General features: G+C 30.2%; 3 protein-coding genes across 3 annotated transcripts; 2 read left to right on the top strand and 1 right to left on the bottom strand.

Annotated features, from left to right (window-relative positions):
- Positions 1–183: 183 nt before the first annotated feature.
- On the top strand, positions 184–2,758 carry LOC113399140 (protein lin-52 homolog). Its single transcript, XM_026638199.2, has 4 exons — positions 184–258; positions 400–501; positions 753–851; positions 2,164–2,758. Exons 1-4 carry the CDS (start codon positions 225–227, stop codon positions 2,304–2,306), a joined length of 378 nt encoding a protein of 125 aa, XP_026493984.1. The 5' UTR covers positions 184–224; the 3' UTR covers positions 2,307–2,758.
- A 211-nt stretch (positions 2,759–2,969) lies between these two features.
- LOC113399162 (probable cytochrome P450 301a1, mitochondrial) lies at positions 2,970–9,622 on the bottom strand. The gene is made up of 10 exons (XM_064217091.1): positions 9,200–9,622; positions 8,154–8,391; positions 7,586–7,779; positions 7,002–7,200; positions 6,223–6,293; positions 5,975–6,078; positions 4,979–5,142; positions 4,003–4,068; positions 3,626–3,839; positions 2,970–3,342 (listed from the first exon to the last, which is right to left on the bottom strand). Exons 1-10 carry the CDS (start codon positions 9,573–9,575, stop codon positions 3,232–3,234), a joined length of 1,737 nt encoding a protein of 578 aa, XP_064073161.1. The 5' UTR covers positions 9,576–9,622; the 3' UTR covers positions 2,970–3,231.
- A 285-nt stretch (positions 9,623–9,907) lies between these two features.
- Positions 9,908–12,975, top strand: LOC113399042 (probable N-acetyltransferase san). Its single transcript, XM_026638048.2, has 3 exons — positions 9,908–10,055; positions 10,201–10,524; positions 11,896–12,975. Exons 1-3 carry the CDS (start codon positions 10,048–10,050, stop codon positions 12,092–12,094), a joined length of 531 nt encoding a protein of 176 aa, XP_026493833.1. The 5' UTR covers positions 9,908–10,047; the 3' UTR covers positions 12,095–12,975.
- Positions 12,976–16,251: the final 3,276 nt, after the last annotated feature.

The raw sequence follows: 16,251 nt of genomic DNA, 5'->3' as shown, positions 1-16,251 counted from the left end.
TTTATTTAGTAATTACACTAAACATTTACGTACGCATGCGTTAATTTTATCTTTTTCGGCTTAAATTTCAGTAGAAATTCAACCCAATGCTTTTTTAATATTTAAAAATTAATGAGATAGTAAAATACTTTGTCAAGAAATGAACGCATCTTATCTATGATCAAAAGTTTCATTTATCACATATGTTTATTGTCTATGGTTATTTTGTTGTCAAATTCAAGAAAATGGCCGCGAAACAAAATTCTTTAATAAATGAAGGTAAAATTGTTGTTACTAAACATTTACATGTTTTACACACCTTATTTTAGATCTCTATCTGTTTTAGCATATTTATTTTATACAGTAGTATTTCGTTGATTTTTGAGTTTCTTAACCTCTGATAAAATACCATTATTTCAGCCCAATCTACATCTGAAGATATTCCCTTGACGTCGTTAGAAGAAAGCTTACTAAGTTTAGAGAAGCTAGATCGAGCTTCCCCTGAACTATGGCCAGAGCAAAGTAAGATTGTTTGTGTGTGTTTTATGTCATTTAATCTATTTGATAATATTTAATGTGAAAGTAAATTTTTTCAAAAGTGGCGCGATTACGTTACTTTTCTAATGTTGTCATTCCGTCCACCATTACGTTTGTTCATTTTTGGCATTTCGGTTATAACGACTGGTTTTTAAACACTGAATTTGAAATGGGAGATGGGAATAGCAATTTTTCTAATGATGAAGGTTCACGGTGTTCTAATGATTCTTTTGTAGTCCCTGGCGTGTCAGAGTTCGCACCTTTGCAAAACCCTAACCAATCGCCTCCCTCATGGAATAAAGGGCTTACCAAAGACGATTACAATTATATGCAACGTGAGTACAAGATTCTATTGATTGTTCTTATTGGAAAAATATTTTATTTAATAATACCTAAATAATATAATAAGTTTATTTGTTATTTGTTGTCTATTTTATGTAATTATACATGTTGAGTTCTTATCAGTTTTCTGTTGTGTTATTTTTAATGTTTTAAATAGAAATTTCTACACAATTTATTCTAAAATCTACTCTATTCAATCATCTGACGAACTTATGTTGCTAATAGTAAAATATATTTCTTCAATATGTATGTATTATAACATATTTATGATCTATGAAAAGCTTAGCCTTTTTCACATCTATAATTTAGCATATGTGTAATGAAATGTGTATGTAATGTTATATTTTTAGAATTATTTACATTGGTCCTGATAGCTATTCTTTTATTTTAATATTTAAATTCTTGCATGTTTTATCCAGGGCTGCCAGAAGAGCCAACTTATTTTATTCTACTGGGTCACTGAAATTATACAGTATCAAAGCTTATTATGCAAGCTACTCAAGTAGTATACATTTTAAAATATGTATGTAACAAAATAACTAAACTAAGGCATTAAAATATGTTAAAAATAATAAATTGTGATGAAGAATTAATTATACTTATGGTTTTGTAGTAGCTTCTAGCTCATCTATCTATAAACATTTTACTGTAGTTGTTCTATATTATTAAGATAAGAAAAAATACTATCTTCATCTATTTTGATTATATGTACATAATTTCTTCATTTTAAATATATAGTAAAATTGAAATTTATAAATGTATATATATATACATATCTTGTTTGTAATAATACCATTATTAGATTTATGATTCTTTTAAAATAAATTAAAACAAATTTTTAAAGCTAATGCTTTAAAAAATTGTAAAAATCTATTTATCTAGTAGTAATCTATTTTATCCAGTGATATGATAAGATATTTCAATGAAAACCTGAATAAATATTGTGGGTCATGCATTAAGATGTATTAGCCTATTATGGATGCTAAACTATGATACTGAAGATTATTTGTATAATTACATACTATTGTTATATAAATATGCAAAGACAAAACAGCTTAATACATTTTTTTCTTCCATTTGTAAGCAATTTTTTAGTAAATAAATACCTCAACCTGATAAGATTTTTAATGTCATATATTATAAATAAAAAAAATATATAAATTGTCCACATTTTCAATTATGATAGTTTAGAATTGACCTAGAATAGAATTTTTCGTGTCCAGACTGGATATATAGTTAGGTGTTAAATAAATTATAAATTGTTATTTTTAGATTAAACTATTTTAAATTGTTTTAATATTTCAGAGCTGGGGTCATTAACTACAAGTAGTCTCATCATGGAGGTAAAGAAACTTCATGATCTTGCTTATCAGCTTGGATTGGAAGAGGCCAAAGAGATGACAAGGGGGAAGTACTTAAATATATTCTCATCTCGACGGCAAAGATAATAATACCATTATTAGATGTAATGTTAAAAAATGTATATGTACATTAAATATAAAACTTATATTCCATTTCATAGCAACATAAGGTAAATCTTCTAAAATTTTAAAGAAGTTATAAAAAAAGTTAAAAATTCACTTGATGTTATTTTTGTTGTTGTAATGCTGAATTTTATGTTTGTGTTTTGGTGGGTTTATTGGTTAATATTGTAGTTGGTGAGTACTTGAATTGGCTTAAAGTGATTGCATTTTAACTTCGCGTTATCACTTCCCTGAGCCAGCAAGTAACTCAAATATGTCACAATATTTTCTCATTTGTAAAAGGGCTGTGCAATGCTAACTTACTATCTACAGATGGTTAATGTTTATTTTGAACGTCAAGCTAAGTAAACTGCCGTCATAAAACAATGAAATAAATCATTATTGTGACATTTTGGGTATGATTATTAAAGATGTATTTATATAAAAAATATAGATTACTTTGATAAATTATGTAATAGTCATTAGCTGTAATTAAAAATGTATAAAATATTTATGAAGTACTACTTTTGTTCAACAACAATGATGAAGAATATAAGTCAATTCAATATTTATTGAATAGATTATTAGGCATAATTAATAAACAAAATCAATAAAATAAAATGAATTCATAAGAGTTAGCTCTTTTGCTCTAAGGTTTTCTCAATTAGTTATGACATTCATGCAAAAAGGATTGTTTTGTAAATGTGATTGTTAAACTAAGAATATGTCATATACAAATTATAATTTATTACATTATCATATGATCTTTAATGTAAATATTAGCCTAATTATTTTTAAACTAATTGTGTTTAACAATTAAACAATATTGTACTCATTTTGTATATTTATTCCATAACTTACATAAATGCAACATCTATGAATCTAGTTTTTGTAAGAATGAAACTTTGAATTACATTCTATCAATAAATCTTATTTTTAACGGTTTATTTGGCCTTGCAATAAAACCTTGTGAAGGCTGCACATCACCATAATGATATTCAAGCCTGTATTTCTGCAATACCTAAATGGGAAGAAATTTCATATTAATTAAATCGTAATGAAATACAAACTTTTAAGTAGATATGTAAAAGAGTCACAAATTAAATCTATCCAATTTAAAATTAATAAGTAAACCAATACCTTACTTAATAAAATCATGAACTATATGTAAAGATACTTTCTACATATTATGTTGATTCAGAAACGAACTTGTTATTGAATTGAAGAAGTAAATAAATAAATAAACTTAAATCTTCCTTAATGTATGAAAATCAGTGGCTACTCAAACTGATATGTATATATACCTTAATTGTCAAAAGTGACATCATAGTCTCGGCAACATTTTGCCCAATACATTTCCTAGCTCCATATCCAAATGGAATTGAAGCAAACGCGTGGTAGTTCTTAGCCTCGGGTTTTAGCCATCTCTCGGGGCAGAACTTAGTAGCTTCATCAAAGTTTCCTTCTTTGAGTGAAGTATCTTGTGTTGACATTATTATCATAGTTCCTCGTGGAATACTATAATTATAATATCAACTATTATTTGAAACATATTTTGATTATTGTCGTACGTCTTGTAATGAATTTTCAATTTATAACGGTACAAGTACAATTTCATCTTACCACAAAATTTCGACTAACAGAAAAGTTAGGAAGTAAAATTATTACACGACAAACTTACTTGAAATTATCCAACGTTATATTCCTAGAGAGAATTCTTGTCAGCAATGGAATTGGTGGGACCAATCTAGAAGATTTCAATTAAAAATTATACGAGATACCGACAAATTAACTCTACGTTAATCAAGGCACAAGCTTTGAGAAATTTAAGCTTCTACTATTGAGGGTTATTCCCGCAATTTATATCGTGCATCGTGATTTGATATCTGCATGCGGCTGTATTATCTCGGCATATTTCGAAAACTTGTCATAAATTACCAATAGTTTTAATACACAATACAAAATATATCACACATTATAAAAAAAAATGCGAAAGCTAGATATCTTCTCTAGTCTTGATTATCCCTTTTTTCTAAAACGTTTTCATACTTGTCTCATATTTTATTATAAAAAAATTAATTACAAAATCGCTTCTATAAATATTTACGTGTACTTTTTTTACACTGTTCTGTTTTTCTATAAATATCGACCGCTAAATATTAGACTATACATTAGATCGAAAATATAAATAGAAAGAATCGCTTTTCGCTATGATAATTATCAACTGCCGAGATGGCCCAGTGGTTAGAACGCGTGCATCTTAACCGATGATTTCGGGTTCAAACCCAGGCAGGCACCACTGAATTTTCATGTACGTAATTTGTGTTTATAATTCATCTCGTGCTCGGCGGTGAAGGAAAACATCGTGAGGAAACCTGCATGTGTCTAATTTGAACGAAATTCTGCCACATGTGTATTCCACCAATCCGCATTGGAGCAGCATGGTGGAATTTGCTCCAAGACCTTCTCCTCAAAGGGAGAGGAGGCCTTAGCCCAGCAGTGGGATATTTACAGGCTGTTAATGTAATGTAAAAAATTATTAACTTCGTGGACGTGCCTATTTACGAGCAAAAGCGTGGTGGGTCCTATACTCAATGACACTATAGAAATAGAGCAATAGCCTCAAACTAAACGTATGTCATTTTACTGCGATATACCTCAATGTCTCTTTAATACACGCTTGTAAATACGGAGTATTCTCTTTAAACTTTTCGATGTCGTTTACATCTTGATATAAATTCCCTACTTCTTGGTAGAGCAACCTTTGAGTCTTTTGGTGTTTCGCGATGTGGTATAATAAGAAAGACATTGAAGATGAGATCTGCAACATAAAACGTTCACGCTCAATAATATGTAAAAAAATGTCCATACACTCTTAAATGTCCATTAAATAATATGACTAAACAGCAAATTGCCCTTATAGCAAAACGTCCAACTATCGAATTATCTATAAAGCAGTACGTCCAATGTATAGTATATCATAAAAGCATTTATACAAATAATAATTTATGCCGAGAATTTGATTCATCGTTTACTAAATAATAATTACATTTGTTCATACGGTAGTACGTGATCAAAGCCATCCGGCGTGGTGTTCGTAAAGTTAAGTCTCACGATCTCTGCTTATGGGAACCGTTGCAGCACGGAACCTGTAGCTATTTAGATGTACGTGTCGGTCGGTTCCGGCATTACCACTATGGGACCTATAGAGGCGCGCACATATTCTCCTATGATCACCGCAGTCTATGCGCAGCCAGATAATGGAAAGATCCCGGACCGGTCCTTTAAGCCTGCCGAGGCGACGAGAGTAGGTCATCTCTAACGTAAACAAACACCTTAGCCCACGGTACGAAGGAATGTTTATTTTCTATGACGTGACGTGACCGGAGCCACTGCGTCCATTATCCGTTGATGACTAACCAACTGCTTAGTAGATGCCACTGCCAACTTCCAAACTACGGGCGGCTACTGCTAATTTCTTGACCAGAAATTTCCAGTAGCAGCTCGCAGTTCAATAAGTTTTTATTGGTTTGACCCGGTACAGGAACATGACTGGTTATCTACAGCTGTATAAGCTAGTTAGTGCACTAACGATAAATACAAAATATTAATAACATAGCTTAAAGTTAAAATAAGCATTAAAATATATTAACCGTGTTAATACCGATGAGCATCACATCCATCAAAATTGTTGCGATATCTTCCGCATTAAACTTTTCCTCGCTTAGCAACATTGCACTCGTTAGAGAATTAGGGCCTGATAGGTGGAAATAGAAATATGATGTTTTAATTTCTAATTTAACCAAAATATTTATACTAAACATGACGATATATAAAATCCTATTTTTACTAAAAGTGCTATTTTGTGAAATTAATTGTATGGAATGAATTAATTACATACTGATAATATGATCGTCCTGGATCTTCGTAGATATTTCTTGCTCTATATCCAAAACATATTTGCCAATAAGGCTGCAAAAAAAACATAAAATATATGACTACGGAAACCGACAATCAAATATTTTACAAAGAGTACTAAAGCAACTGCAGAAGAGCTACAATGCGTTTAACCTATAATACCCAATAACATGTAATATCACTTCAAATAATTCTCGCATGAACAGGTGCATGAACAGGTTCTCTAAAGTACCTATCAACTTTATACAAAACAATTCTCGTTTGCCATTGTTAGTTACCTATACCGCATTAGGGACAAACACATCTTTCACCAGAGGTAGAGGTAGACTTCATGATGTTTAAGATCAATAGGAATTATAAAAGAATTATATGCAAAATGATCAAAAATTGAGGAAAGGAGGTCGTGGAAAAAATTCATTGGGTACGGATTGTCGTACCTAATCATGAGTTTGTCTAAAATATGTTATTGAAATTATCTTTTATAGGAATAAATTAGAACGGCAAAGAATATTTATATATTTCAATGAGCACGTGTCCTCTGTTGGCGATCTATCCTTGACGACATACTCGTTTGGGAGATTTAAATAAAATCTACCGACGCATAATCTAATATTCCTAATACTGCTGACAGGAAAATTGACTATAGTTTTATTAAATATGGAAAACTTTTAAAAAACTGTCTTTTTTGATACCTTGACTAAATATCTTAAATGAATAATTCCAAAGTCTCAATAGTTGATTAAAGGATAAATTTATAGTTACTTGTCCAGATTGTCACAGTACTTGACCAAGGAATACCAAGCTGGCGTGGTAAAAAACTTCCAAAAATGGATACCCGTTTCACATTTAATGATTGCATCAGCTGCCCTCTCCAAGCTGTGGTACATCCACGATTCGTCACACTGACTATACACTAACTCCGTTTCCAACAGTTGAAAGTTCTTTGAGAACAATATTAGTCCTACAATAAGTTTATTGCGAATTATTTAAAATGTCAGTTGAATGCTTAGGAAAAAATGTAATGGAAGGGAAGAATTTATTGAGATAAACCCAATAGTTTTTATGATCCAAAATCGTGAAAATAATAGCATATTTAAAACAGTAAAATTCCTCAAGTTTCAGTTGCGATGTAAAGAATGTTTAATATTTTTTACAGTGCTATTGTCTATGGTGAGTAGTGACCACTTATCATCAGGTCGCCCATTTGCTAGTCCGCCTACCTATATCATACAAAAAACCTATATTACGTTTTAGCCACTGAATCTTAGGAAATACTATTTGTATGTACATAATATAAGTACCATTAAACATTATTATTATGCCCATTCATATATTTTTGTACTTACCCATGCAATCAAATGCCCATTTGTGTATTTCCTTATGTAGATCCTTAGATAACTCATCCTGATAATTTCTAATGTTGTAAATCTTTTGCGTGAACTTTTCACATACATCGTTAAGGTTCTGGGCGTGAGGGATAAACGCATTTTGTGTGGGGTTGTGCATTACTGATCTTTGCCGTATCCAATCCTGACCTTGTCTAAAATAATTTATTGAAAGAGACCGTTATTTAAGTGGCTTTATTGCTCTAAATAAATACAATCAGTAAAGAATATTTATATGTTTAATTCTACTGTTGGGCGAGACATTGTCGGCTGATACGCTTAGAAGAATTTATAGATAATAGATTTTGCTAATAATAAATAATTAAATATATAATCTCAATTTGTCTGTTTATGTATCATTTTAATTTAACATTTTTAGGATTAGATCCGACGATATTCAGATTATCTAGATAGAGAAACATGATCATGAAATATGATATCATCAGATAAACTGCATGAGTCTGTCCAGTCGATCTTAGTTCTAAATACATTAATTAATTTGTTGCAAATACATATAATATACACTAACACAGTATAAAGTCCACCAAATATATGATTCTTGTGTTCAATCCGATATTTCTCCAGAGATTGCAACGTAGATCTAACAGGATATTCGCCTTCCATGCTAAACACTTTCTGGATGTGGTCAGGGTGGTTGATGAGCACGATGTCGCTACCGATGGGGCTAACGAATCTTACCACGGGCCCATATTTATCAAAAAGATTGGAAAAACTACGTGTAGTATTTCTATTAGATAGAATCGTTCCTAAAATTAATATTAAAATATTGATTTTGATGAAAACACAAATTTCACAGTGAAAGTATGTTTCTTTTGTATATTGCTGATACAGATTCTCATTTACTAATATCTCCGGTCAGCCTTCCTTAAACACAGGATGCACGTTTATGTAGGATTTAAATAATAATTACATACGACCATCGACATAAAAGACGCGCTCCGAGTAGGTCAAAACTCAAAAGGTCTCAGGTTCGAGTCGCGAGAGCGGGCAAGCGTATATGGCTACAAGCATATACGCTCACCCGTCGCGCTCTTTCAAAATCATACAAAAAGACAGAATCTTTGTCATTGGAAGAAAAACCTCATATTTAATTGGCGATTCAATAACTAGAATATTTTCAGCTTTAATGTATAACTTAATTGGTTGAATATTATGTATTCATATTTTTTTTATTGGTAGTGATTTTTAGCTATTATTTGGACAAATAAATTGTAAATATACAGCGTAACTAATTTATTGGAATATATTTATAAATATATTAATTCCAATTTAGCAAACAAGCAAGTGTTATTTTATTACCAAGAAGAACTATTAGTAAGCTAGGGATCAGTACATCTATACACATATTGAGCTATAAGAATTAATATAACTAATACTAGTGTATTGATAATAATTAATACACTAGTATTAATATATTTTAGTTATTTCTTAGTTTATTAAGATATTAATAAACTAATGGGTAAGAAATTAATTTATATTGATTGAATATATAGACCATTTCTTTTTGTGTTCCTCTTGTATAGATGTAATCTAAAAAAAAAAAATAATACTAACCAATATTGAGCCCAAAAGTTAAAAGACCAGCCGTAACTTGAGTTCCAATTTCTGTTATATAATTACGAAATATTGACAAATATTTCAACGACTTTGGTCCTGGAACTTCATCAAAGGGTAATACTATAGGTTCTTTAGTATTTAAAACCATTGGCACTATCCGAGGTAAAGTAGGCGAAACATTGCTTAATCCATTGTTTACTGGAGTTTGTTCGTCTATTGCCTCATTTTTAGTTTGAGTTTTTACATTATCGTTGTTTATTTCTAACGGTTTTACCGTCTGCATTTTTATTTGCCAAATGTGCAAATTTTTTCCAGTATACCTAAAATATTTAGTTAGATGGGGCTTAAGATATAGTAAATTATTTAATGCCATCTTTTACTTAATAACAACTTTTAAAAAGGATATTAAACTCTTGTAGGTTTTTTTCGTTTTTGACATAGGATAAAACAAAAGAAGGTACTCGTTTTTTAAAATTCGCGCCTTATAATTTATATTTTTTTTATAATTTATCTGTTGTGCTTTAAGGCGCAACATTTTAATAACAATGTATGAAATAGCCAAGATTTGTTTTTATTAAATAATAAATTACTAAATAAAGGTAAATTAAGACACTCCTATTTATGTTTAATAAATTTAATATGAGTGGAGTTTTTATTTTATCCTTAATAACGGAAACACTATATTATATTTGTCAAATATGCGTTCCAAGAAAACTGTCAACCCTGTGATGGTGAAGAGTGAGCGAGTTAGCTAATGTGGTAGATGGCGGGAGTGATCTCGTGTGATATAACTGTGTTAGATTAGTTTTTAAATTTTAGTGTAAAATAAAAAAATAGTTATTAAAATGACAAGGTAAATCTACATCTCTTTGTTCCATATAATGTTTTGTGTGCTACCGTTAACGTCGATATTCTTTTATGCCCGTAAGGAGAGCGATAAGTACGTCTGCTCAATATCACTCAAATTCGTTTGTTAAAAGAACACTTTGCTATTTCAGAGCTAAAATAGAACTTGGCGATGTGACACCGCATAATATTAAACAATTAAAGAAGTTGAACACAGTCGTGTTTCCAGTTTCCTACAACGACAAATTTTACAAAGATGTTTTAGAGGCTGGCGAACTGGCAAAACTTGCTTATTACAATGATATCGTGGTCGGAGCGGTCTGTTGTAGAATAGATACGTCGGATAATTCCAGACGATTGTACATAATGACACTGGGGTGCCTGTACCCTTACAGAAGACTTGGAATAGGCACTCTAATGGTGGAACATGTGCTCAAGTATGTTGAACAGGATGGCAATTTTGACAGCATTTTCTTGTGAGTACTCGGAAATATATTATTCAATTAAATTATTATAATTTTGCGTATTTATTGTTGTAGGTATGTAAAGGTTCAGTCTGTAACATTAGATGAATCAAAAGTAACCTATTAATAATAAACCCATAAATTAAATGTGTTTCGATTTTGCAACAATTGAATTGCGTTGAAATAATATACTGGAAATTAGAATGTAAAAATATTAAAAAAAAAAAACACTGAATATAACTAAGAGTATCTTGTAGGAAAATGCTTTATTAATATCTCCCCTTGCTTTCTTATAGTCTTCGAAATGTATACCACAAGACTTTTTCAACCTATGAGAATATCTATATCACTGATGCAATCCCTGACATATGATTTATGTGTGACAGAATATTATGCGTGCCAGTTTCATTGATATTTTTTAGAAAATTATTTAGTAACATTTAAGAACTCGACATTTGAAAACTGTGATTTCACTCCAGCTCACTCCATACACATCTATATCTTCTATGACCAAGGCCCACAGTTAGATGCAACTAATCGTCATATTTCTTTATATCCCTTTCTATTCCCTGGGGATATGAGATTAAGATTCTGTTTAATTTAATTTTGTCTACTAGAAAATAGTATAACAACAAAACATTTCTCAACTTCTCACTTTCAAACAGAGCTCAACATAAAATAACAAAAAACTAGGCTGAGATTTAGAAGATTAATAGAGGTTAAAATTAAAACTTTAATAGAATTAGAATTAAAATATAAATTAAAGTATAATGTCTACATGAATGCATTCTTTTGCATGGTTTTGCTTTACTTTTGCAGAAATCATTATTATCATTATATTGTTAGTAACTAAAATAAACAGTCTAAAGATACAATAATATTGCCAACAATATTTCAAGTAGTTTGGCCATTATTACCATAATAAACCAACACACAATACAATCATATTTATAGTGCTATTAAGTAAAAGCAGAACTTGCAAAAAGAACTATCTGGATATAATTTTTAATGAGATGTTTGTCAATATTATTGATCAACACTTCTAATATATGTTCAGTGTCATAATGGGCACGAGACATAGAATCCATACATGCAGGGCTAATGTCTATGGGCAGAGGTGACTATAAGGAGGTCTATTTGTTATTCTGCCTTCATGAAAAATTCCAGTAATAAACCATATAATTGAATTTGAATTTCTTCAATCCTAAAGTAATTATACTTTAGGATTGTAGAAAAGTTATTTATTTTACATCTTATTTACTATACACATAAAAAAGCATTTAAATAAATAAAACATAAATGTAAAATATAATGTTTATTTTATAAGATTGAGACTTGCGCAAAATGTAGTTGCAGAAATTGAACTAAATAATTGTTTTTCAGGCATGTACAAGTAAACAATGAAGGTGCAATAGATTTTTACAAGAAATTTGGCTTCGAAATTGTTGAGACGAAAGAGCATTACTACAAAAGAATAGAGCCAGCTGATGCACATGTTCTGCAAAAAACAATAAGACAACCTCAATCACCCCCAATGCTGAATGGAACTGTCCCTCATGCGAAAACTAATGGTCATGATTGAAAAGCTTAGATCCCCACTGTCTCAACTCAGTTGTTATTGCAAAAAGGAGCAAGTGATAAATAACATAAGAATCATAATCAAGTCACTTATATATTCACAAATGGATAAAATGATAATTGTAATGAATGGAATAATATGTAGGGTTGTGGTTGTGGACTTCTGAGGCCATAATGATAGGTATAATATGACTGATTTCATTGTAATATCAATGTCAAACCTTGTACTGTACATATATTAAGTACTTGCATGTTATTGACCAAAATAATCCAATTTGCATTTTCTCAATATGAGCCTACAATCTTGATCCTTTACAGGAATGAAACTACTGATGAATTTTTTAATAGCTTAGTATTTGTAAATTAATTCTTCTCAATTTGGATAATATGTAAAGTAACATGTAATTAGCTCTAGGCAGTGTTTTAATTAAACTTGATGGATTGCAAAATTTTGTGTCCATTTTTACGGTGTAATAATGTAAGATTTACTGTAAGTGCAGATCACTCTGATGTAACTTTCTTTTTTTTTATCTCGAATTATCCGTAAATATCTTTTAAAGATGTCACCTCGCAATTGTTTGATTTTTTTTTTGTAGATACCTCAACATGTTCATTATTTTAGCAATTTTTTATATTTCCGTGTGACAGTTGTTGTTGTTTTTATTATAACTATATTTTTATTTTATCTCCTAAGAAAGAATTGTTAAAAATATTTCAAAATTGTCTGTGTTTAAAAAAATATATGTTAAATATACTCTTCCCACTATAATCAATAGGTGTTACCAAAAGTCAATTTGTCTGCTGTCAAAATAATCAAATTAATTTGTTGATTATCATGTTTCTCTAAAACTTTTAGAATTAGTACAATAAACATGATTAACATTTTTTATCTGTTTTGATACGCTTTACCACCATTCCCCATTATTAAGTATTTATTTAATTAATTGGATTGGAAATAATTCAAATAGTTCATTATGCTTTTATTAAGGCTATATCATAGCGTCTAAGTAGTAAAATGTCTATATACAAAAAACATCTATCCAAACAACAATAATTTTTAAAGACCAACAAGCCTAAAGGCTGATGATTTTTTATGTTAATTTCTAATTATAAAGAATACTTTGACATTCTTATAAAGCGAAAAAACCTTCTCGTTGCGTTCAAAAATTTCGGCCTAAGATATCTCATTACATAGTTTTACTGATGTACCAATATTGAATACAATTGTATGCCAAGTGAGTGCTTAACCTGCTGCCTATGATACGCTCTTTTTTGTTTCAACATAAGTTGTTGAAATGCGCTCACAGGCCAATTTTCTGCTTTTGTCTTCTGTATCAGTCAAAAGGAGACCGCCAATGGCCAAATTAATTGTGTACAAATTATCTACATTTATTACTATAATTTTTTTTTTGGCAGTAACACTTATTCACTTTTTCATGATAGTAATTCAATTAATACTCTGCTTAAATAAAAATGGGAAGAACTTAAAATAATTTACATCCCTTAAAATATACAGGAACGTAAAATAAATATGAAACTCAATTATGAAACACATATTTTATTAATATAACATTAGTGCATTTTTAGAATACTGTTATGCTTTCTAAAAGCTTCAATTCACTATCACAGACTATAAAAATTTCATTAATTAAATTAAACAAACATTTAAATTATACATCGAGTGAAATAAATACACAAGCAAATGCAACTAATTATTATTTTGTTTAATAAATATTTAATATGTCCTGTTTATAATTTGACTAATATATTTATTATAACACTTTATATTCTGAGATTCTATATTGAAGGTAATCTTTAAATTGTAAGTGTAAGTATACTGGTACGGATAAGACATAGGCGTGTTTTTATTTTCAAATTCAAAACAGTAACCAGTTCTAGAAGTATAAAGATTTTTTTTTATATTGAATTAATTATTAACAATATTTTAATTTAATTATCCATAACACATTAAATATTCAAACAAGCTCAACATTTTTTAACTTTGTTATTTTTTGTTACGCGTAAAACTAAAGGAATTACGAATATGTGTGCTATATAAAAAGTATAGGTGCACGACACAGTATCCGTTTACAAATAAATAAAATGCAATGATGATTTTTGATATTAGGTAAGTATAGGAAGTTAATAAAATAAAAGGTTTGAACGAGTCATGCCAGTTTTGTCTTGTAATATAGATGACGTATCAAATTATACTAGTTTTAAATTATTTGAATTGTGAGCATTTTTTTTGTGAAATCTTATTTGCAACACCAAAATTTTCTTATATTTACATACATTGATTTCATAAAATTTATCAAAAATATTACAACAATACAATGGACAATATAATAAACTTTCATAATTATCATTTCCAATTTTATCTTTGATTAATATAGTCTTTAAATTGTAATGTTAGAGTTTCTGTTTTATTTAAAAAAAGATTTCATATTAGAAAAAATGCATCGAGTATTTTAAATTCATATTTTTTAACTAAATGCACAAATAAATATGAAGATATGTATAACCCGCATAATTTGTCTCAGGAATAATCATTTACTTAAATGCAAAATTATTTTGTTTTTCTAAGTTCGTGGAAGACCGCACCAGTTCTAGGGTTCCGATTTCATTCAAGAGACACGATCAAATGTTATTTTTTATTATGCCATTGGGAGGCAGATACGCGAATGTGTTACCTGATGGTAAGTGATGACCAGTGCCCATAGACATCACATAGACATTGGCGCCGTAAGAATTTTTAAACAATCTTTACATCGTCAATGCGTCACCAACCTTGGGAACTGAGATGTTATGTCCTTTGTGCCAGTAGTTTCCTGTGTATTTTATCCCATGCAGGTACATTTTCACTGAACTCAACTTGAATTGATAGTTTTTTTCCATGCAAAAATGACATTAAAAAAATCTTAAGTCCTTGGGAACACCGTAGGAATAAATAATTATTTTGAAATAACTTTGTCTTTTAGACTAATATAGGTTACTAAATTTAGTAATCATATTGTATATAAGAAGGAAATTATAATTACAAGTAAATTGGTTTATTTAATTCCAGTTTGTACAAAATATAAGCAAATATATATCAAAATCACTGCTGGATCTGCTTTAAATTACATGTAATTTGATTTTATTGACTATAAGCGTTTAGTGCTTGCATGCATGTATTATATATCGATCGATCGATTATATATAGATTGATAAATAATGAATGCTATGTGTATAATATTTGTGTCATTACGAGCTTATTATTATTAAATGTAAATGGTTATAAAAATTTCAATGCATAAGCAAAATTACAACCGAAAACTTATTGACTTTGTAATAAAACCGCAGTAGTTAAGTGCGAGTCGAGTGTTATATTGAGTATTCCGTAAAATACAAATAATTGCGAAAAAATAATGAAGAACTTAAACATAAACATTGTTTAACCGGTGTTGGATTGAATAATGATTTCTTTTTTAAAAAAAAACTATTCCAACCATAACAGGAAAAAAGCCAAATAAACAACATTAGACACCAAATTGATGCGATATCATTGGTCAAGAGTTTGATTAATTTATGATATTCACTGTGGATTTTTGCGAAAAAAATGGCGTTTTGAACTTGACGAAACTGATGTCGGAATTTTGGAAGTAAAATTAAATTGGAAATAAGTAGTTAAGCGCAATAGTGTTGTATTATAAATAAATATATATTAATCATAAAGTCTTAGTAGTGCACAAAGCTGAGTTACCGGCAAATTGCATGAAATACGTAAATCTAAGGTTTGTTTATCTTTTTTCTTACTTCCATTGGAATAAAGGCTACATGTTATTATTGATTTGACATTATACAGATGAACATACCAGACGATGGTTTAACTAGGGTTGCCTAAACATGGGGTCACCCATGGCGGGCCTGGCGACAGTGGAGGAGATCCGTCCCCACTTGAGTCGCTGGGTCGAGAGGAAGAAGGGCACACTCACCTTCAGGATGACACAGGTACTTATCGGGCACGGATGCTTCGGTAAGTACCTGCACGGAATAGCGCGGCGGGAGGTGTCACCCTCCTGTTACGAGTGTGGTGCGCCAGTCGACCACCGACGCACCACACCCTGAGTGTGCCGCGTGGGGGCCCACAGGCACACCCTGGCGGCGACTACGGCTCGC

Source organism: Vanessa tameamea, chromosome 15 (genome assembly GCF_037043105.1).
Source record: "Vanessa tameamea isolate UH-Manoa-2023 chromosome 15, ilVanTame1 primary haplotype, whole genome shotgun sequence".
Classification (NCBI taxonomy): Eukaryota; Metazoa; Arthropoda; class Insecta; order Lepidoptera; family Nymphalidae; genus Vanessa; species Vanessa tameamea.
The sequence above is the reverse complement of the archived record's forward strand: the minus strand, read 5'-3'. Positions and strand labels throughout refer to the sequence as shown.

Excerpts from the sequence above, each read along its gene's own strand:
- LOC113399140 (XM_026638199.2), top strand. The coding sequence starts at position 225 with ATGGCCGCGAAACAAAATTCTTTAATAAATGAAG. Across the intron at positions 502-752 it reads TGAACTATGGCCAGAGCAAA|TCCCTGGCGTGTCAGAGTTC; the intron begins GTAAGATTGTTT and ends ATTCTTTTGTAG. Across the intron at positions 852-2,163 it reads CGATTACAATTATATGCAAC|AGCTGGGGTCATTAACTACA; the intron begins GTGAGTACAAGA and ends TTAATATTTCAG.
- LOC113399162 (XM_064217091.1), bottom strand. The coding sequence starts at position 9,575 with ATGGCATTAAATAATTTACTATATCTTAAGCCCCATCTAACTAAATAT. Across the intron at positions 6,079-6,222 it reads CCAGGACGATCATATTATCA|GCCCTAATTCTCTAACGAGT; the intron begins GTATGTAATTAA and ends TCCACCTATCAG. Across the intron at positions 4,069-4,978 it reads TGTATTAAAGAGACATTGAG|ATTGGTCCCACCAATTCCAT; the intron begins GTATATCGCAGT and ends GAAATCTTCTAG.
- LOC113399042 (XM_026638048.2), top strand. Across the intron at positions 10,525-11,895 it reads AATTTTGACAGCATTTTCTT|GCATGTACAAGTAAACAATG; the intron begins GTGAGTACTCGG and ends ATTGTTTTTCAG.